Below are 19,107 nucleotides of genomic sequence, written 5' to 3'. Positions count from 1 at the left end.
GCGAACACTTTGTGGGACTTAGTTTCAGATCAGCTATTCTCTGGAAAACTGTCTCCAAGTTAAGATGTTCATCAAAGTTCTTGCTCAGTACAATGATGTCATCCAGGTACACCAAGCGTGTTTTCCAAAGTAGTCCTTTCAAAAGTAGCTGGTGCATTACATAGTCAAAATGGCATTACTGTAAACTGCCAAAGACCATCTTCGACACTGAAGGCTGTTTTCTCCTTGTCTTCCTCCTTCACTTCCACTTGCCAGTAGCCACTTCTTAAGTCCAGTGTGGAAAACCAGTTTGTACCAGATAGCGAGTCCAGAGTGCCGTCAATTCTTGGCAATGCTATCCTTTTTCGTGACGTCGTTCAACTTGCGGTAGTCCACGCAAAACCTCATTTTTTCCATCCTTCTTCTTTACAAGTTCTACCGTTGAGCTCCATGGACTAGCTGATGGTTAGATGACGCCGCTGGACTCACAACTTCCCGCTTCGCCAGTGGAACACTACGTGGAGCTTGACGGATCGGCCTCGCGTCTCCAGTGTCAATTTGATGATTTGAATTTCACAACGTTGGTGCGGCCTGGTTTGGAGCCATCTTGGTCAAACATGTTCGCGTACTTTAGGAGCAGTTGTTTTGCCTTACTATGATAGTCTTCATCTAGCTCCTCCGTCCATGCCGTGATTTCATTTGAAAGATCAGTATTACTAGTTGAAACGTGTTCCTGGAGCTGTTCACAGTTAATAACTACTTCAGCCTCTTGACATCTTCCCAATATAGCTCCTTTGGTCAGTTTGAGTGGTGACTTGAACTCATTGAGTACTCTTATCGGAATACGTCCATCTTGTTTTGTCATAGCCAGGGTTTTTCCTACAAGTACTTTGGGTGTTGATTTGTTTGCTACTTCGACAACCCATAATTTTTTGTCTCACAATCTCCATCAATCTTTGCCCATATTACTGCCTCCGATTTTGGGGGTATTTGCTGATTCTCCTCCACCAGCACTCGTTTACTGCTGTAGCCTTTCTCGTAACCGAAATTAAGTGGTACATCCATGTTCTTATATCGCATCGTTTTGCTTTGTATGTCGATCTTCATGCCTTGGTCGATTAAGAAGTCCACTCCAATTATGATTTCATCAACAATCTCTGCCACTATAAAATTGTGTTCTACCATGACGTTCCCAATTGCGACTTCAAATGCTACTTCTCCTAGAACCGTGGTGTCTTTTCCAGTAGCCGACGCAATCTTGCTCCAAGCAATGGTCTTATCTTCTTGCTGACTAAATGCGATCGAATGATGGAATGAGATGCACCCGTATCTAAAGTCAGTAAACGTTCCTTTCCATCCACATGTCCTACGACAGTAAGATTGCTTGACCTCTTCTGACTCTCTTTAGTTTAACGATTGAGTGGTCTTGGAGATTTGCCCATCTCCTTCAGCTCTGCGTTTACGACCACCCACATTGCTGGAACTGTTAGGGTTGGTGTTGCAATAACGCGCAATGTGCCCTGGCTTTCCACACTTAAAGCATTTGACTGCATAATTATTCTTCCGCTGCGTACCCATCAATGCTTCCAAAATTGTGTCTACCCACTCTGGCCTTTCTATTTCCACACCGTGAGCTTTGTATGCTGGTTTACTCAATAGTGAGGCGGTTTCCTGAGTCAGTTTCGTATGTAGCTCGCTTCGTTTCCACGTCCCGTATGCCATTTATAAAGCTCTGGATTTTTACCCTCTCGGTGTATTCCACGGGTGCGTCCGCATTTGCTAGATGAGCCAATCTTTCAACATCCGAGGCAAACTCCTACAAAGTCTCGTTAGCTTTTTGGTAGCGGTTTTGCCATTCTATTTGCTAGATCTGTTTCCTGTGTTAGCTTCTGTACCGTCGTTCTACAGCAGCCATCAATGCTTCATAACTGTTACGTTCGTACTCTGGGATGGTCTGTAAGATCTCAGCAGCTGGTCCTTTTAAAGCCACGAACAATGCATGTATCTTCCGCATTCCAGTTGTTCACTGCCGACGTCAAAGGATGGTGTGTTTACCTTTGGATTACTCGCTGAAACTGCTGGGCGATTTAGTTGCAACTGCTCCATACGACCTTTTAAATCATCGACTTCTGCTAGAAATTGAGCGATTTTTGCATCCTGTGCTTCCAGCTTTGATGTTACCCTTGCTTCCTGTGCTTCTAACTGCGAAGACATTTGTGCCACCAGCAATGATAAGCGCTCCTCTTGTTCTTCCATCTTGGATGTTATGCGTGTCTCCTGTGATTCCAGTTGAGTTTCCATCTTGGATGCAATCTGTGTCAACATTTCTGAAATACGCGTTTCTTGTGATTCAATCTTCGATGTTATACGGTTCTCCTGTGATTCCAGTTGAGATGACATTGGCGACGATATTTCTGAAATGCGTGCCTCCTGTGCTTCGATTTTGGATGTTATACTTTCTATTATACGTGATTCTTGGGTTTCCATTTTTGTCGATATATGTGATAACAAAGCCAATATCGCATTATTCTCGCCGCTTGCGACTGGACTCGGACTTCCGTTCTTCTCTTCCAATTTTTGTTTATGTCTCGTCACCATCAGGATGAAAAACATACTCGTCCACATTAATTCCTTGCGACTCCATTATCTCTCGTAGCCGTGCTTGAAGTTCGATCTTAATGCCAGTTGCATTCAATCCACCGTTCTCCAACTCCTTTTTCAGTTGCTGGATCTTTAATTCACTCAACTTTGCCATGTCCAAGTTGTATTCAAAATCTTCGCAATTTATTCAACAATTCCTCTTCTGTCACAAATTGTAACGAATTTAGGGAAATTCCGCTTATTTGCAACCTTCTGCTAACGTTCGTATCGCTGAACTGTCGAATAAATAACTCCAATATTCTGTATTGCAAAATGGTCTTTATTAGATTACTTTGGGAGTAGTACAATTATACTTCGCAAATGATAGCGTGTTTAAATAAAACTGATTATTGATTCCTCAGCTTGCGCTGCTTTTATACTCTCAGTTTTCTCATTCACCCATTTCTCCTAAGGTCTAGTCATTTCGCGAAACTGTATTCCAGAACAATTGTATCCCTTGCTTGGTTATTAGCTTTAAACATGTATACCTATTTGTAGTTCATGTTTCTCTTATAGCCATATGCGTGTGCATTGGGTGAGTAACTACTTCTGCTGATGACTACATGTAATGTGTGTAAATGATGATTCATGTGTTTATGTACCTTGCTTTAATGTTTTTGTTGTTGAATTTATTCAGTGTTGTTAAAATTCCCACAATATTTTTAAGAAAGTGTACGATTCCTTGGTGTCCGTACTTTTCATAAAATTATCTATGTTCATCCGCACCAAAAGATCATGGCATAGTTAGTAAATTATCCATAAAATTTAAAAAATTGATCTAACGATCAAGTTCAGTACTTATTGGCGGCCACCGTGGTGTGATGGTAGCGTGCTCCGCCTGCCACACCGTATGCCCTGGGTTCGCACCCCGGGCAAAGCAACGTCAACATTTTAGAAATAAGGCTTTTTAATTAGAAGAAAATTTTTTCTAGGCGGGGTCGTCCGTCGGCAGTGTTTGGCAAGCGCTCCGAGTGTATTTCTGCCATGAAAAGCTCTCAGTGAAAACTCATATGCCTTGCAGATGCCGTTCGGAGTCGGCATAAAACATGTAGGTCCCGTCCGGCCAATTTGTAGGGAAATTTAAGAGGAGCACGACGCAAATTGGAAGAGAAGCTCGGCCTTAGATCTCTTCGGAGGTTATCGCGCCTTACATTTATTTTTTTTTTATTTAGTTATTGGGTATTTGTTTACTGACTGCTTCCTATTTCTACTACTAACATTTTTCGAAAAATCGCAAAGAAACAACACAGTTCACGGATGTCAATTCGATTTGTGAGCAAAATGGCTGCGATTGTCAAAAAATTTTTCAGCCGAGCAAACCTCTTGTGATTGAATCGAGGTAAAAAGTTACACTGATAGTGCAGTTATTCAACATGAGTTTAACTGTTTTGACGACTGTTGTAAAAGAAATAAGCTAGCACTAAACGTTGACAAATGCTGCTTTTTGACTTGCCGCAAAATTGATAAGCTAGGTGTTGTTTTTGATTGCAGCTTCTCTTTTACAGATCATCTTAAATCTCTTATCTTTATAAAATGGAATACTCGTGAGTTTAAGGATCCCTACACAAAAAAATACTGTAACGAATTTTGGGAGATTCCGATAGCTATACACCCTCTGCTAACGTTCGAATCTGTGAATTGTCGAACAACTCCAATATTCAGATTGCAAAATGGTCTTTATTTAGCTTAATTGGGGAGTAGTACAATTATAATTCACTTCAGAACTAATCGCGTGTTTAAATCAAAGTGATTGGTTATTCCTCTGCTTGCGCTGCTTTTATACTCTCTATTGCCTGAATCGCAGATTTCTCCTAAGGTCTAGACGTTTCACCTTCTAGAACAGTTGTATCTCCTGCTTGGTTATTTAGTTTATGTGCTTGTGTGTGAGATATCTCTTCACTTCGAGCTGCTAGTTATGTTTGTGGAATATTCTTCGTTACCTTGTACATAAGTGTGGCTGCTTGCCGTTTTTGTTGTTGTGATTATTTACTAACAGCATAGTGATGTCAACGTTCTCATCTCTTCTGCGCTATCCACTTGAATAGACTCTAGCGTGTTCAAAAAAGGTTCCAGCACTTTGCTTTGTTCCAATTCAGGTTTGACTTACCTATTCCGTCATTTATTTCTCGATTTAGATAGATTGACTTTGAGGTTAGAACCTGAATAAAAACTTGGTTGTGGTGAATAGACCAAACAGATTTTTTGCAAATATTAAACAAATGAAGCAAAACCCAAAACTGTTTATTCGCACTTTTGGATTAATTCACTTCCCAGCGGCGCTTTCTGTAAGCTCAACTTTGGCAAGACATTGGCGAGAGCATCCCCCGCTTGCCTCACAAACGGCTTTTTAGGTGTGTATCTACTGCTGGCGCAAGATTTTCTCACATTAGTATGAATCTTCTCACGCTACTGTTGGCAGCCATAATTTCGAAATAGTAAAAGACTTCGTTTATTTGGGAACCAGCATCAACACTAGCAACAACATCAGCACTGAAATCCAACGAAGAATCAATCTTGCCAATAAATGCTACTTTGGACTAGGTAGGCAATTGAAAAGTAAAGTCCTCTCTCGGCGAACGAAAATCATACTCTACAAGTCACTTATCGTACCCGTCCTGCTATATGGGGCAGAAGCATGGACCATGACAACAGCAGATGAAGCGGCTTTGGGAGTGTTCGAGAGAAAAGTTCTCCGAAAGATTTATGAACCTCTACGCGTTGGCGATGGCGAGTACCGAAGAAGATTTAATGATGAGCTGTACGAGCTATACGCAGACATCAACATAGTCCAGCGAATTAAAACGCAGCGCCTGCGCTGGCTAGGCCATGTTATGCGAATGAAAGATGATGCTCCGGCCAAGAAAGTGTTTCTATCGGAACCCGCCTATGGAAGCAGAGGTAGAGGGCGGCCCCACTCCGTTGGAAGGACCAGGTGGAAAACGATTTAAACTCCCTTGGTTTGACCAATTGGCGCCGGTTAGCGGAGCGATGGAGCGACTTATATTCCTATCGAAATAGTTTCTAAATGCTGTGTCGCTTTCGTATCTAAATCTCGTTTCGGTTAGGGGGAATTGTTTTTCCCGAAAGATGATAAGAATCCGAAAAAAAGATACCTCTGGCCATCATTTCTTTAGAAATGCTGGGCGGGATTGCTGCTTAAATGTTTTTGTTTTTGTATTCAATAATCGAATGTACCTAAATTAAATTTTTTCACACTTATGCTGCTACAATCACAAAAACTTTGTAGGCTGTCTTTTTATATACTATAACGAATTTAGGGAATTCCGATTTTTATGCACCTTCTGCTAACGTTCGAATCTCTGAATTGTCGAATATCTAACTCCAATATTCAGTATTGCAAAATGGTCTTTATTTAGCTTACTTTGGGAGTAGTACAATTATAATATATATTAGTAGTACAATTATAATTCACTAGTTATTCCTCTGCTTGCGCTGCTTTTATATTCTCTATTGCCTCAATCGCATATTTCTCGTTTGACCTTCTAGAACTCTTGTATCTCCTTGGTAATTAGTTATATGCGTTTGTTTGTGTGAGTAAGAACTTCAGCTGATGAGTACATGTGTGTGTGTGTGATATCTCTTCACTTCGAGCTGCTGGTTATGTGTGTGCATGTGCTTCTCGTCGCCTTCCATGTATGTGTGTAAATGATGATTGAAGTCTTCATGTGCACAAGTGTGGCTTGCTTTAATGTCTTTGTTATTGCGTGATTATTTACTAACAGCCTAGTGATGTCAACATTCGCCACAATACATATATGCCATGGATACCTGCGCCACTCTAGCTCAATATCAATCTGGATACTGTAATAGGTTTAACTTACTTATCATTGACTTTTCCAGAGTATCGTGCATGGCGCAAATTTAGCAGCCACAGTAAAGGTGGCATGGCTAAATACCCACCACCACAATTCAAATTAAGGCGAGCGCTGATTATAACAAAATTTTCACGATATGAGTTTGAACAAACGCGTTATCCACAACTAAACCGAGAACAGTTGGAGAAGAAATTACGCGATCGTGGCACCGATTATGAGATGTTAATGTTTCTACACAACCTTCACAAAGACTTTGAACGAAATGTGGTGCAGAGTTTTTTGGACGTCGGATGTGAGGTGAAGGTGGCCAACAGGTAATTGTTTATTGAAAAATTAAATGTTGCATGCTATTTGTGTGTATACATACATACTTTGGACATCTCATTATGAGCATTCTTGTAAATACATTACATACATATATATCTACTCATGTAAAAAGTGGACATTTTTATGTAACCAACTTTACCTTCATACATACATACAAACATACACCGTGCCTACGTCTGTTTGAATGATTGATGAATGAATTTAAATTTACTAAAATTAGAGTCGAATTTAGAAGCTCCCTAAGCAAAGAGATAATGAAATGGGCAGATCTGATTGTACCAGTTGGCGGCGATGGTACTTTTTTATTGGCAGCAGGACGTGCCAGTCCGCTTTTTGCACAGAGCCAACAAAAAACGCCCATTGTTGGTTTCAACTCTGATCCTCAACGTTCCGAAGGTCGTCTTATGTTACCAAAACATTATACAGAAAATACAAAAGATGCTGTAGCTAAAATAAAAAGCGTGAGTGCAAGTAGATACTTAATGGCGTTTATTTATTTTTTATAATTTCTCAAATTCTCTAGTGTGACTTCCAGTGGATGTATCGTACGCGCATACGCACTTCTATATTAGGCAGCAATGGTAAAATACCTGAGTCTACCGATTTATATCGGCATACAGTGACAAAAATGGAACAAGAGAAGACTGAACCAGAATATTTGAGTCAGATATGGGCGGATCGATATAAAGCGAAAATGAAGCGAGTATTGCCTTATTTGGCATTAAATGAGGTTGGTAGTTTACTATAAGCTGTTTGTTTGCAATAATTAAAATGTTCAATATACACTCTGCTATAGGTTTTCATAGGTGAACAGCTTTCAGCGCGTGTCTCACATTTGCAATTAGTGATTAATCATAATGACATAGACAATAAGACAAAGTGTTCGGGATTATGTGTGAGCACTGGAACAGGCTCGACTTCATGGCATACGAGGTATGTATTTAGTTTTCTTTTCGTCTGCTTTACAGATGACGTTCAACACTCAAATTTTAATCAATGCTCGGCCTAAATCTATGTTGTTGTAGAAGCGATAAGGTTTCTCCCCGAAGGCTTCGGGGAGTGTTATCGATGTGATGGTCCTTTGCCGGATACAGATCCGGTACGCTCCGGCAACACAGCTCCATTAAGGTGCTAGCCCGACCATCTCGGGAACGATTTTTATGGCCACATTAAACCTTCAGGCCATCCCTCCCTCCCCACCCCCATGTTTCATGAGGAACGTGGGGTCGCCAGAGCCTCGTCTGTTAGTGAAACAGGATTCGCCGCGGATAGGTGTGGTTGACAATTGGGTTTGGAGAAGCTATATATTGCGCTGGCAACCTGAAAGGGTTGCGCTACACAGCCCTTGAATCTGGTACCGCGGGTATATTCTGACCCCCTAACCCGCTGGGGGCCTAAGTCTATTTTCTTCTAATGTCCTTTTAAGCTCTTATGTTGTTGTTGTTGTAGCAGTGCTTCTCTTATAAGTCATACAGCTCTGCCTGCTAAACGATTTTTATACTTACATGACTCTCGTTACACAAAACAATTGTAAAGCGATTAAGGGAAAACGATTGAAATGTTCAAAAATGGTATTTAAATAATTGAGTCGATACATATCAAAATCACCGAAGTCCATCATAAACAAATTTTTGGAAATATAAATTATTTGTGTCCCAGCTAACCAATTGATAGATGTTGAAAACCTGTTAAGATATTTTCTAAATACAATTTGAAGCACATTACAAAGATTTTTTGCTTTAAAAGTAAATCATAGTTGCAATAAAATGGATTTTAAGATGGACCTAAGCACTTTTAAATAAAACAAGTAAGCAAGGCTAAGTTCGGCTGTAACCGAACATAACGTACTCAGCTGAGGGCTTTGGAGACAAAATAATGCACCTAGGGTAACCCTGGAATGTTTTGTATGACATGGGTATCAAATGGAAGGTATTAAAGAGTATTTTAAAAGGGAGTACACTGAAAGAAAAATACTGGTAAAATCCACCGAAATACGGGTCAATTCAACCGAAATTTCTGTCAATTTTTATCCATCGCAACAAGATGTTGAATCAACTGCGCACAAATCGTTGATTCGTAATTGACCGTTTTAGTAGTGAAATGAACAAAAAAAGTTGTTGCGACAGCTTTGTAAGAAAGTACCTATGTTGCCATATAAATAAATAAATGTAAGGTGCGATAACCTCCGAAGAGATTTTAGGCCGAACTTCTCTTCCAATTTGCGTCGTGCTCCTCTTGATTTTCCCTACAAATTGGCCCGACGGGACCTACATGTTTTATGCCGACTCCAAACGGCATCTGCAAGGCATATGAGTTTTCACTGAGAGCATTTCATGGCAGAAATACACTCGGAGTGCTTGCCGAACACTTTTTCTAATTGAAAAAGCTTGTTTCTAAAATTTTGATGTTGTTTTTCCCGGGGTGTGAACCCAGGGTCGTCGGTGTGGTAGGTGGAGCACGCCACAATCACACCACGGCGGCCGCCATATAAATACGTAAATATGTGAACACATAAATACGCATGCTTGCTACATATACATACATATGAATATAGAAATGAAAATAGTAGTCACAAAACTGATTCTCAATTATTTCTGTTGCAGCTCAGCTCATTCTCAATTTCTTCTCGCATGTGGTTGTCACACTTGATTGTTTCGAACAAAACTTGTAGTATAAATGTTTGACGTAACAAGAAAAAGTAAAGAAAAGTAAAGAATCAAATCGCAGGAAGGTAATTCACCACTGGAGTAACTTTACATGTAATTCGGCAAGTTTAATTTTCGTAACACTTTAAGTTGAAACGATTCCAAAACAACTCAAACTTTAATTTGTCGGAAACACCAACATTAAAAAAGGATGCTTTTTTATTATCTTATTAGATTCGTTCGCGTGAGTGAAAATTCATTAAAACTTGAACAAATGTTACTATCTTTGGAAAAATCCTGTTCGTTCAAGCAAAACTTTTGCAGCAAGAGGGCGCAATTTGACATTTCGCTTGGAGGAGAGTTGCAAAATTGTACCCGATAAATAGGTGTCCGGGACCTCATAATTTTTTGCACAGTAAATTCAAAAAATGGTTTTTTCGTTTTGTATTGATAACTGAAAAACTAGTTTTTTATTGTTTTCCCATTTTGTGCGTTTTTTCGATTTGATGGTTTTCTTATTTTGGTTTTTTTTTTTTTTTTTACAAGTGCCACCATCGTCATAAGTACAAAGTAGAGAGCGCAGTGAGCGTAAAATTCTCTTTGAAATTTGCTCATGTATTGACAGTTGATCGCCGTTGAAATGACATGTAAGATCAGTTGTGTTAACAGAAAAAATCAGTTAGATTGATTAGGAATCTGTCAATTTAAATTTTTGTTAACTTAAGAGCGACAATTTCTCTTCTGTTGAAATGACTAATTTGTTCGCTTGACAAAGAACTCGGTCGAATTAACCATAATTCGATCAATTTCCCCGAATCTCCGTGAAGTCAAGAACAACAGAACCGATTTGTTGATTTTACTAGCACCATTTCTTTCAGTGTGAACCTAAGTTGTATATGTGAAGGCGTTTTGGAGATATCGACCAAAATGTGGACCAGGGTGACCCAGAACATCATCTGTCGGGTATCGCAAATTTTTTTATACTCAGTTGAGCAGAGCTCACAGAGTATATTAAGTTTGATTGGATAACGGTTGGTTGTACATATATAAAGGAATCGAGATAGATATAGACTTCCATATATCAAAATAATCAGGATCGAAAAAAAATTTGATTGAGCCATGTCCGTCCGTCCGTCCGTCCGTCCGTTAACCCGATAACTTGAGTAAATTTTGAGGTATCTTGATGAAATTTGGTATGTAGGTTCCTGAGCACTCATCTCAGATCGCTATTTAAAATGAACGATATCGGACTATAACCACGCCCACTTTTTCGATATCGAAAATTTCGAAAAACCGAAAAAGTGCGATAACTCATTACAAAAGACAGATAAAGCGACGAAACTTGGTAGATGGGTTGACGTTATGACGCAGAATAGAAAATTAGTAAGATTTTGGACAATGGGCGTGGCACCGCCCACTTTTACAAGAAGGTAATTTAAAAGTTTTGCAAGCTGTAATTTGGCAGTCGTTGAAGATATCATGATGAAATTTGGCAGGAACGTTACTACTATTACTCTTATGTGCTAAATAAAAATTAGCAAAATTGGATGAAGAACACGCCCACTTTTTAAAAAAAAAATTTTTTAAATTCAAATTTTAACAAAAAATTTAATATCTTTACTGTATATAAATAAATTAAGTCAAAATTCAACTCCAGTAATGATATGATGCAACAAAATACAAAAATAAAAGAAAATTTCAAAATGGGCGTGGCTCCGCCCATTTTCATTTAGTTTGTCTAGAATACTTTTATTGCCATAAGTCGAACAAAAATTTACCAATCCTTCTCAAATTTGGTAGGAGCATAGATTCTATGACGGTAACTGTTCTCTGTGAAAATGGGCGAAATCGGTGGAAGCCACGCCCAGTTTTTATACACAGTCCACCGTCTGTCCTTCCGCTCGGCCATTAACACAATAACTTGAGCAAAATCCGATATATCTTTACTAAACTTAGCCCATGTACTTACCTGAGCTCACTTTTTCTTGGTATAAAAAATGGGCGAAATCTGACCATAACCACGCCCACTTTATCGATATCGAAAATTACGAAAAATGAAAAAAATGCCATAATTCTATACCAAATACGAAAAGTGATGAAACATGGTAACTGGATTGGTTTATTGACGCAAAATATAATTTTGGAAAAAACTTTGTAAAATGGGTGTGACACTTACCATATTAAGTAGAAGAAAATGAAAAAGTTCTACAAGGCGAAATCAACAGCCCTTGGAATCTTGGCAGGAATACTGTTAGTGGTATTGCATATATAAATAAATTAGCAGTACCCGACAGATGATTTTCTGGATCACCTGGTTCACATTTTGGTCGATATCGCGAGAACGCCTTCACATATACATCTAAGGACCACTCGCTTTTAAAACCCTCATTAATACCTTTAATTTGATATCCATATCGTACAAAAACATACCAGAGTCACCCCTGTCCCACCCTAATGGTGATATCTCGAAAAGGCGTCCACCTATAGACCTAATGCCCCCTCCCTCTTAAAATGCTCAGTAACACCTTTCGTTTGATACCCATATCGTACAAACATTCTAGAGTCACCCCTGGCCCACCCTAATGGCGATATCTCGAAAAGGCGTCCACCTATAGACCTAGTGTCCACTCCCTCTTAAAATGCTCAGTAACACCTTTCGTTTGATACCCATATCGTACAAACATTCTAGAGTCACCCCTGGCCCACCCTAATGGCGATATCTCGAAAAGGCGTCCACCTATAGACCTAATGCCCACTCCCTCTTAAAATGCTCAGTAACAGCTTTCGTTTGATACCCATATCGTACAAACATTCTAGAGTCACACCTGGCCCACCCTAATGGCGATATTTCGAAAAGGCGTCCACCTATAGAACTAAGGATTACTCCCTTTTAAAATACTCATTACCACCTTTCATTTGATACCCATATCGTACAAACACATTCTAGAGTCACCCTGGCCCACCCTAATGGCGATATCTCGAAAAGGCGTCCACCTATAGACCTAATGTCCACTCCCTCTTAAAATGCTCAGTAACACCTTTCGTTTGATACCCATATCGTACAAACATTCTAGAGTCACCCCTGGCCCACCCTAATGGCGATATCTCGAAAAGGCGTCCACCTATAGACCTAATGTCCACTCCCTCTTAAAATGCTCAGTATCACCTTTCGTTTGATACCCATATCGTACAAACATTCTAGAGTCACCCCTGTCCCACCCTAATGGCGATATCTCGAAAAGGCGTCCACCTATAGACCTAATGCCCACTCCCTCTTAAAATGCTCAGTAAAACCTTTCGTTTGATACCCATACCGTACAAACATTCTAGAGTCACCCTTGGTCCAGCTTTATGGCGATATCTCGAAAAGGCGTCCACCTATAGAACTAAGGATTACTCCCTTTTAAAATACTCATTACCACCTTTCATTTGATACCCATATCGTACAAACACATTCTAGAGTCACCCTGGCCCACCCTAATGGCGATATCTCGAAAAGGCGTCCACCTATAGACCTAATGCCCACTCCCTCTTAAAATGCTCAGTAAAACCTTTCGTTTGATACCCATACCGTACAAACATTCTAGAGTCACCCTTGGTCCAGCTTTATGGCGATATCTCGAAAAGGCGTCCACCTATAGAACTAAGGATTACTCCCTTTTAAAATACTCTTTACCACCTTTCATTTGATACCCATATCGTACAAACACATTCTAGAGTCACCCTGGCCCACCCTAATGGCGATATCTCGAAAAGGCGTCCACCTATAGACCTAATGCCCACTCCCTCTTAAAATGCTCAGTAACACCTTTCGTTTGATACCCATATCGTACAAACATTCTAGAGTCACCCTTGGTCCACCTTTATGGCGATATCTCGAAAAGGCGTCCACCTATAGAACTAAGGATTACTCCCTTTTAAAATACTCCTTACCACCTTTCATTTGATACCCATATCGTACAAACACATTCTAGAGTCACCCCTGGCCCACCCTAATGGCGATATCTTGAAAAGGCGTCCACCTATAGACCTAATGCCCACTCCCTCTTAAAATGCTCAGTAACACCTTTCGTTTGATACCCATATCGTACAAACATTCTAGAGTCACCCCTGGCCCACCCTAATGGCGATATCTCGAAAGGGCGTCCACCTATAGACCTAATGCCCACTCCCTCTTAAAATGCTCAGTAACACCTTTCGTTTGATGCACATATCGTACAAACACATTCTAGAGTCACCCCTGGCCCACCCTAATGACGATATCTCGAAAAGGCGTCCACCTATAGACCTCATGCCCACTCCCTCTTAAAATGCTCAGTAACACCTTTCGTTTGATACCCATACCGTACAAACATTCTAGAGTCACCCCTGGCCCACCCTAATGGCGATATCTCGAAAAGGCGTCCACCTATAGACCTAATGCCCACTCCCTCTTAAAATGCTCAGTAACACCTTTCATTTGATTCCCATATCGTACAAACACATTCTAGAGACACCCCTGGTCCACCTTTATGGCGATATCTCGAAACGGCGTCCACCTATGGAACTAAGAATCACTCCTTTTCAAAATACTCATTAACAGCTTTCATTTGATACCCATATCGTACAAACACATTATAGAATCACCCCTGGTCCACCTTAATGGGGACATCTCGAAAAGGCGTCCACCGATAGACCTAAGGCCCACTCCCTCTTAAAATGCTCAGTAACACCTTTCATTTGATACCCATATCGTACAAACAAATTCTAGAGTCAGCCCTGGTCTACCTTTATGGCGATATCCCTAAATGGCGTTCATCCATAGAACTATGGCCTACTCTCTCTTAAAATACTCTTTAATACCTTTCATTTGATACATGTGTATACAACCACATTCCAGGGTTACCCCAGATTGATTTTCCTTATTTTGTCTCCATAGCTCTCAACTGAGTATGTTATGTTCGGTTACACCCGAACTTAGCCTTCCTTACTTGTTATATATGTAATACCATGAACAGTAATCCTGCCATGACTCTAAGGGCTTTTGATTTCGCCCTGCAGAACTTTTTCATTTTCTTCTACTTAATATGGTAGGTGTCACACCCATTTTACAAAGTTTTTTCTAAAGTTATATTTTGCGTCAAAAAACCAATCCAACCACAATTTTTTATCCCTTTTTTCGTATTTGGTATAGAATTATGTAATTTTTTTCATTTTTAGAAATTTTCAATATCGAAAAAGTGGGCGTGGTCATAGTCGGATTTGGCCCATTTTTAATACTAAGATAAAGTGAGTTCAGACAAGTACGTGAACTAAGTTTAGTAAAGATATATCGATTTTTGCTCAAGTTATCGTGTTAACGGCCGAGTGGAAGGACAGACGGTCGACTGTGTATAAAAACTGGGGGTGGCTTCAACCGATTTCGCCCACTTTCACAGAAAACAGTTATCGTCATAGAATATAAGCCCCTACCAAATTTCACAAGGATTGGTAAATTTTTGTTCAACTTATGGCATTAAAAGTATTCTAGACAAATTAAATGAAAAAGGGCGGAGCCACGCCCATTTTGAAATTTTCTTTTATATTTGTATTTTGTTGCACCATATCATTACTGGAGATGAATGTTGACATAATTTACATACTGTAAAGATATTCAATTTTTTGTTAAAACTTTACATTTAAAAAAATTTTTTTTTTAAAGTGGGCGTCTTCATCCGATTTTGCCAATTTTTTATTAAGCTCACATATAGCAATAGGAGTAACGTTCCTGGCAAATTTCATCATGATATCTTCAACGACTGCCAAATTACAGCTAGCAAAACTTTTACCTTCTTTTAAGTGGACGGTGCCACATCCATTGTCCAAAATTCCACTAATTTTCTATTCTGCGTCATAAAGTCAACCCACCTACCAAGTTTCATCGCTTTATCCGTCTTTGGTATTGAATTATCGCACTTTTTCGGTTTTTCGAAATTTTCAATATCGAAAAAGTGGGCGTGGTTATAGTCCGATTTCGTTAATTTATATAGCGATGTGAGATGAGTGCCCAGGAACCTACATACCAAATTTGAAGTTATCGTGTTTACGGACAAACGGACATGACTAAATGAATTTCTTTTTTCGCTCAGATTATTTTGATATATAGAAGCCTATATCTATCTCGATTAGTTTATGCCGTTACGGGTACGGTTATGCGAACAAAGTTAATATGCTCTGAGCTCTGCTCAGCTGAGTATAATAAAACGTATGGAACACTAAACTATTCTTGTCCATCCCTCATTCCATTTATCCCCCTCCCACTCCAACTAAAACTCTCACTTGTAATACCACTCCCACTTCAAATCTCAATCTCCCCCCGTCTCCCACTCCAATTCTTGGTTCAAGTCTCACTCCAACTCCCACTGCCACTAACCTCCCCCCCCTTATATATGGGACCTCTATAATAAATTTTGGATACATTCTTCAAATAATTTCGGATAAAACGATTTTGAATTTTTTCCAAATAGGGACGTGGCTCCGCCTACTGTTGCAAAAAAATTTCTAAACCATCTTTGAACCATAAAGGCAAAAAAAGATTAACAAAAAAATTACATTCAATCCATTTATAGATAGTGTGCGCAACAAGGAACGTACTGACTTCTTATGAAGTGGGCAGCTCCCCATTAGTATGATTTTTTGGTTTAAATAGTCGTGCATTTTATGTTTTTATTTTACATTCCAGTATAAACCGTATCACAACTCAGCAGGTTGAGGATCTTGTACGAATATTTCCCATTCCCGAGCCCGATGGCGGCAAACCAATGCCAGCTTTTGATGCTGATCAAATTGCAACTGAATATAATCAAAGTTTACGTTTCGCGCCAGGTAAAAACATATACTTATTTCTTTTTATAATAACTAGTTTTTAACTAAAATATATTTTTCTATCATTCTAGATGATCCACGTTTGTGCTATTCAATACGTGAACAAATTTGTGTTGGCGTTTGGCCAAGTCCAAAGGACTTTAAAGCGCGCTGTTTTGTTAACAGCTTATTTGTAAAGTCACGTTGCATTGATGCGAGTGAGTAATGCTTTAATATTTTAGCCAACATAATTTACATTTATTTTGTTTTTTTTTATTACCTTGTTAAATTGTTTTAACAATTGCTAATAATTTTTGCGTTTCATTTTTCATTGCAACCTCATTAATTTTGTGTGTTGTTGATGTTGGCCACATAATTTATTATACGTAATTTAAATACTCATAGAAACGCAACACTTGTAGCGTTAATTTACTTTGTAAACAAATCATAAATATACCAACCAATGAAATGGTAAAAAATAAGTAAAAAGGAACCTCCAGTAGGAACATGTTCCAAACAATTTCCAAAATATTTTCCATCACTGCAGTAATGCTAAAAAAATTCCAAAGAATGCATGGCAACAAAAATTTGCAGTTTGCGCGTTTCTAAAAAAAGAGGATATGAAAACAAATTATATATATTTTAGGGGAAAAAACGACTGTTACTTTTTAATTTACGCACCGGTGTAATGATGGCATTTACGGCCAATGTATTGAATATTACGGTCAGCAGTCGAAAACAGAATCCGAACTTTGTTAATATAGATGGCTCTATTAGTTCATGACCAAAGCGATTTGCTATTTCAATACCTAAAAGCGGTACTAGAATAATGAACGTTTAAACAAATTGTGACCAGTTTAGAATACCATTGAATTTGTAATTCCAGCCAACATCTTGATTTGCTATCAATAATACAATGGCATAATTGTAAACGAGCAGCTTTACTGTTTCGGTTTGAAATTCAAATAGTACACTGGGATTCTGTACATGAAAAATATTCAAATGCAATTTTAATTTTTTTTTTCGTTTTAGCTTTATATTAAACACTTCTTCATATCCTTTGGTTGTTGCGCTTACCCTAAATAGCGACTTGCATTTACTAAACGATGACTGCTGCTCTGATTGTTTATCTCGCATTTTTTGTTGTTTGTTTTTAACCTTACAAACAGTTGTCAGTCATATTTTACATTTTTCTCAATTGTTCTTTTGTATTCTGATTTTGTTTGGCATTTTTTTTATTAAGTTGATGGAAAAAGCAATTCATACTTAAATTTTTTTTTGTTGCTTTGCTATTTTTCAGATCTTGTAATCGATGGTAGCATTTCCTATCCATTTAATGATGGTGCGAAGGCTTTACTAGAAGTACACCCCGAAGATGCGTTGCTAACTATATCACTGGATTAAGTTGTTATTATAATTATTAAATTTGTAGATTTTTTGACTAATTCCGTATACTTAGTATTGTGATTGGGTCGAAAATTTGCAGCCTAACTTAAGAGATCAACAATTTTTTATCCTTGTAAATACAGATGACATTCTGTTTTTCTTAAAATTTGTTTTATTGAAATCCAAATTTTAAAATAGATGATAGATGTGCCATTTTTTAAATGGTTTTATTTAGCTTACTTGACAGGCCGGCCGACCGGCACGAATTTTATATTTAAAATTTAAGTAACTTCCCGATAAGCTACAAGCTTCAAACTTGGTATATAGTTCCGAACCCGATGACAATGCAATAATAAGAAAATAAACTCCGATAGTTGGCGCATGGATCGAAATATTTCAAAAAATCATATTAGTGCTCCGATTACGCCATATTTGGAACACATATTACATATTTCTATTGATAGTCATAAATAAGACCAATTGAACCTTAATGTTGTTGTTGTTGTTGTAGCGATACGGTTGCTCCCCGAAGGTTTAGGGAGTGATCGATGTGATGGTCTTTTGCCGTTTACAGATCCGGTACGCTCCGGTAACACAGCATCATTAAGGTGCTGGCCCGACCATCTCGGGAACGATTTATATGGCCACATTAAACCTTCAGGCCAATCCGGTATTTTAGTCGCCTCTTACGACAGGCATACCTACCGCGGGTATATTCTAACCCCCTGACCCGCTGGGCCTTAATCAGGTTATGCTACGCCTAACATATGACCCAACCATATAGTTGAACCAAGGTAATTCTTTTTTATTCTCTTGTTTGCTCCAAAGTCGTTTCGTCTGCTAAACCAGTTGTAGCACTCTAAAATTTGCTACTATTTTTAGCAAACAAAAAACATTGAAACGCGACTATGTGGAAATAGTACCGAACTTAACCCTTTCATTGGATTTGCCCAATATAATGGACACATGTTCAAAAAATTTTAAAATTACTGTGCTTCATATTTTTAGAATTTGCTTTATAGCTAGTCTTGAAATAGAATGTTGTCAACGTAGTAATCGTTGATGTAAAAAAAGTGAAATTTTGCTAGTTTTATTTGCGGTTTTCTGGCGAGCTGAAACGTTTTTTTGTGTGTATGTGTTGCGACTTTAAACGTTTTTCACAAAAAAGTGGTTAAAATTCTTTACGTGCTTTATAAATTGATATCTTCAGTAAAATATTGTGACGAATATTAGTAACACTAATGGTGATTTCTTTTCTACACGAAAATGTCGCCACTTTTAGTGGCAAACATTTTTAAGATTCTCACTTCGCCCTATGAAATTGTAGCCACTTAAAATGTTCAGTGCCACCCTGCATGACTTGAAAAGAACAAAAATTGTAACCGTTTTTACAAAAAAATGCAGTTCGTGTGGTTGTTCGCTGTCAACTGTGATCGCAAATTGCTTTTGAGTGACGCATGATTCGACACATA

The 19,107-nt window shown here is 38.7% G+C and overlaps 3 protein-coding genes across 5 annotated transcripts in view; 1 reads left to right on the top strand and 2 right to left on the bottom strand.

Moving 5' to 3' along the window:
* The window catches only part of Nadk2 (NAD kinase 2, mitochondrial), a 27,082-nt gene extending 9,281 nt beyond the window's left edge, over positions 1-17,801 (top strand). For both annotated transcript variants that reach the window (XM_067774633.1, XM_067774631.1), the window contains 7 exons: positions 6,481-6,769; positions 7,003-7,243; positions 7,306-7,512; positions 7,579-7,715; positions 16,128-16,270; positions 16,342-16,467; positions 17,550-17,801. In XM_067774633.1, the coding sequence (XP_067630734.1) occupies positions 6,481-6,769; positions 7,003-7,243; positions 7,306-7,512; positions 7,579-7,715; positions 16,128-16,270; positions 16,342-16,467; positions 17,550-17,653 (1,247 nt within the window). In that variant the 3' untranslated portion in view covers positions 17,654-17,801. The remainder of the gene's footprint in view (positions 1-6,480; positions 6,770-7,002; positions 7,244-7,305; positions 7,513-7,578; positions 7,716-16,127; positions 16,271-16,341; positions 16,468-17,549) is intronic.
* Dbp45A (putative ATP-dependent RNA helicase Dbp45A) overlaps positions 2,961-19,107 on the bottom strand; it is a 54,756-nt gene continuing 38,609 nt past the window's right edge. Inside the window, exon 7 of the mRNA XM_067774628.1 lies at positions 2,961-3,329. Coding sequence (XP_067630729.1) covers positions 3,326-3,329 — 4 coding nt within the window. The 3' untranslated portion in view covers positions 2,961-3,325. The remainder of the gene's footprint in view (positions 3,330-19,107) is intronic.
* LOC137244900 (uncharacterized) lies at positions 16,380-19,107 on the bottom strand. 2 transcript variants are annotated; one of them, XM_067774635.1, is made up of 4 exons: positions 17,327-19,107; positions 17,116-17,230; positions 16,931-17,058; positions 16,380-16,854 (listed from the first exon to the last, which is right to left on the bottom strand). In XM_067774635.1, exons 1-4 carry the CDS (start codon positions 17,384-17,386, stop codon positions 16,630-16,632), a joined length of 528 nt encoding a protein of 175 aa, XP_067630736.1. In that variant the 5' UTR covers positions 17,387-19,107; the 3' UTR covers positions 16,380-16,629. The 2 variants fall into 2 exon arrangements, with proteins under 2 accessions (XP_067630736.1, XP_067630735.1); XM_067774634.1 differs by having other exon boundaries at positions 17,116-19,107.

This window comes from Eurosta solidaginis, chromosome 3 (genome assembly GCF_040869045.1).
Source record: "Eurosta solidaginis isolate ZX-2024a chromosome 3, ASM4086904v1, whole genome shotgun sequence".
In the NCBI taxonomy this organism is placed as follows: Eukaryota; Metazoa; Arthropoda; class Insecta; order Diptera; family Tephritidae; genus Eurosta; species Eurosta solidaginis.
The sequence above is the reverse complement of the archived record's forward strand: the minus strand, read 5'-3'. Positions and strand labels throughout refer to the sequence as shown.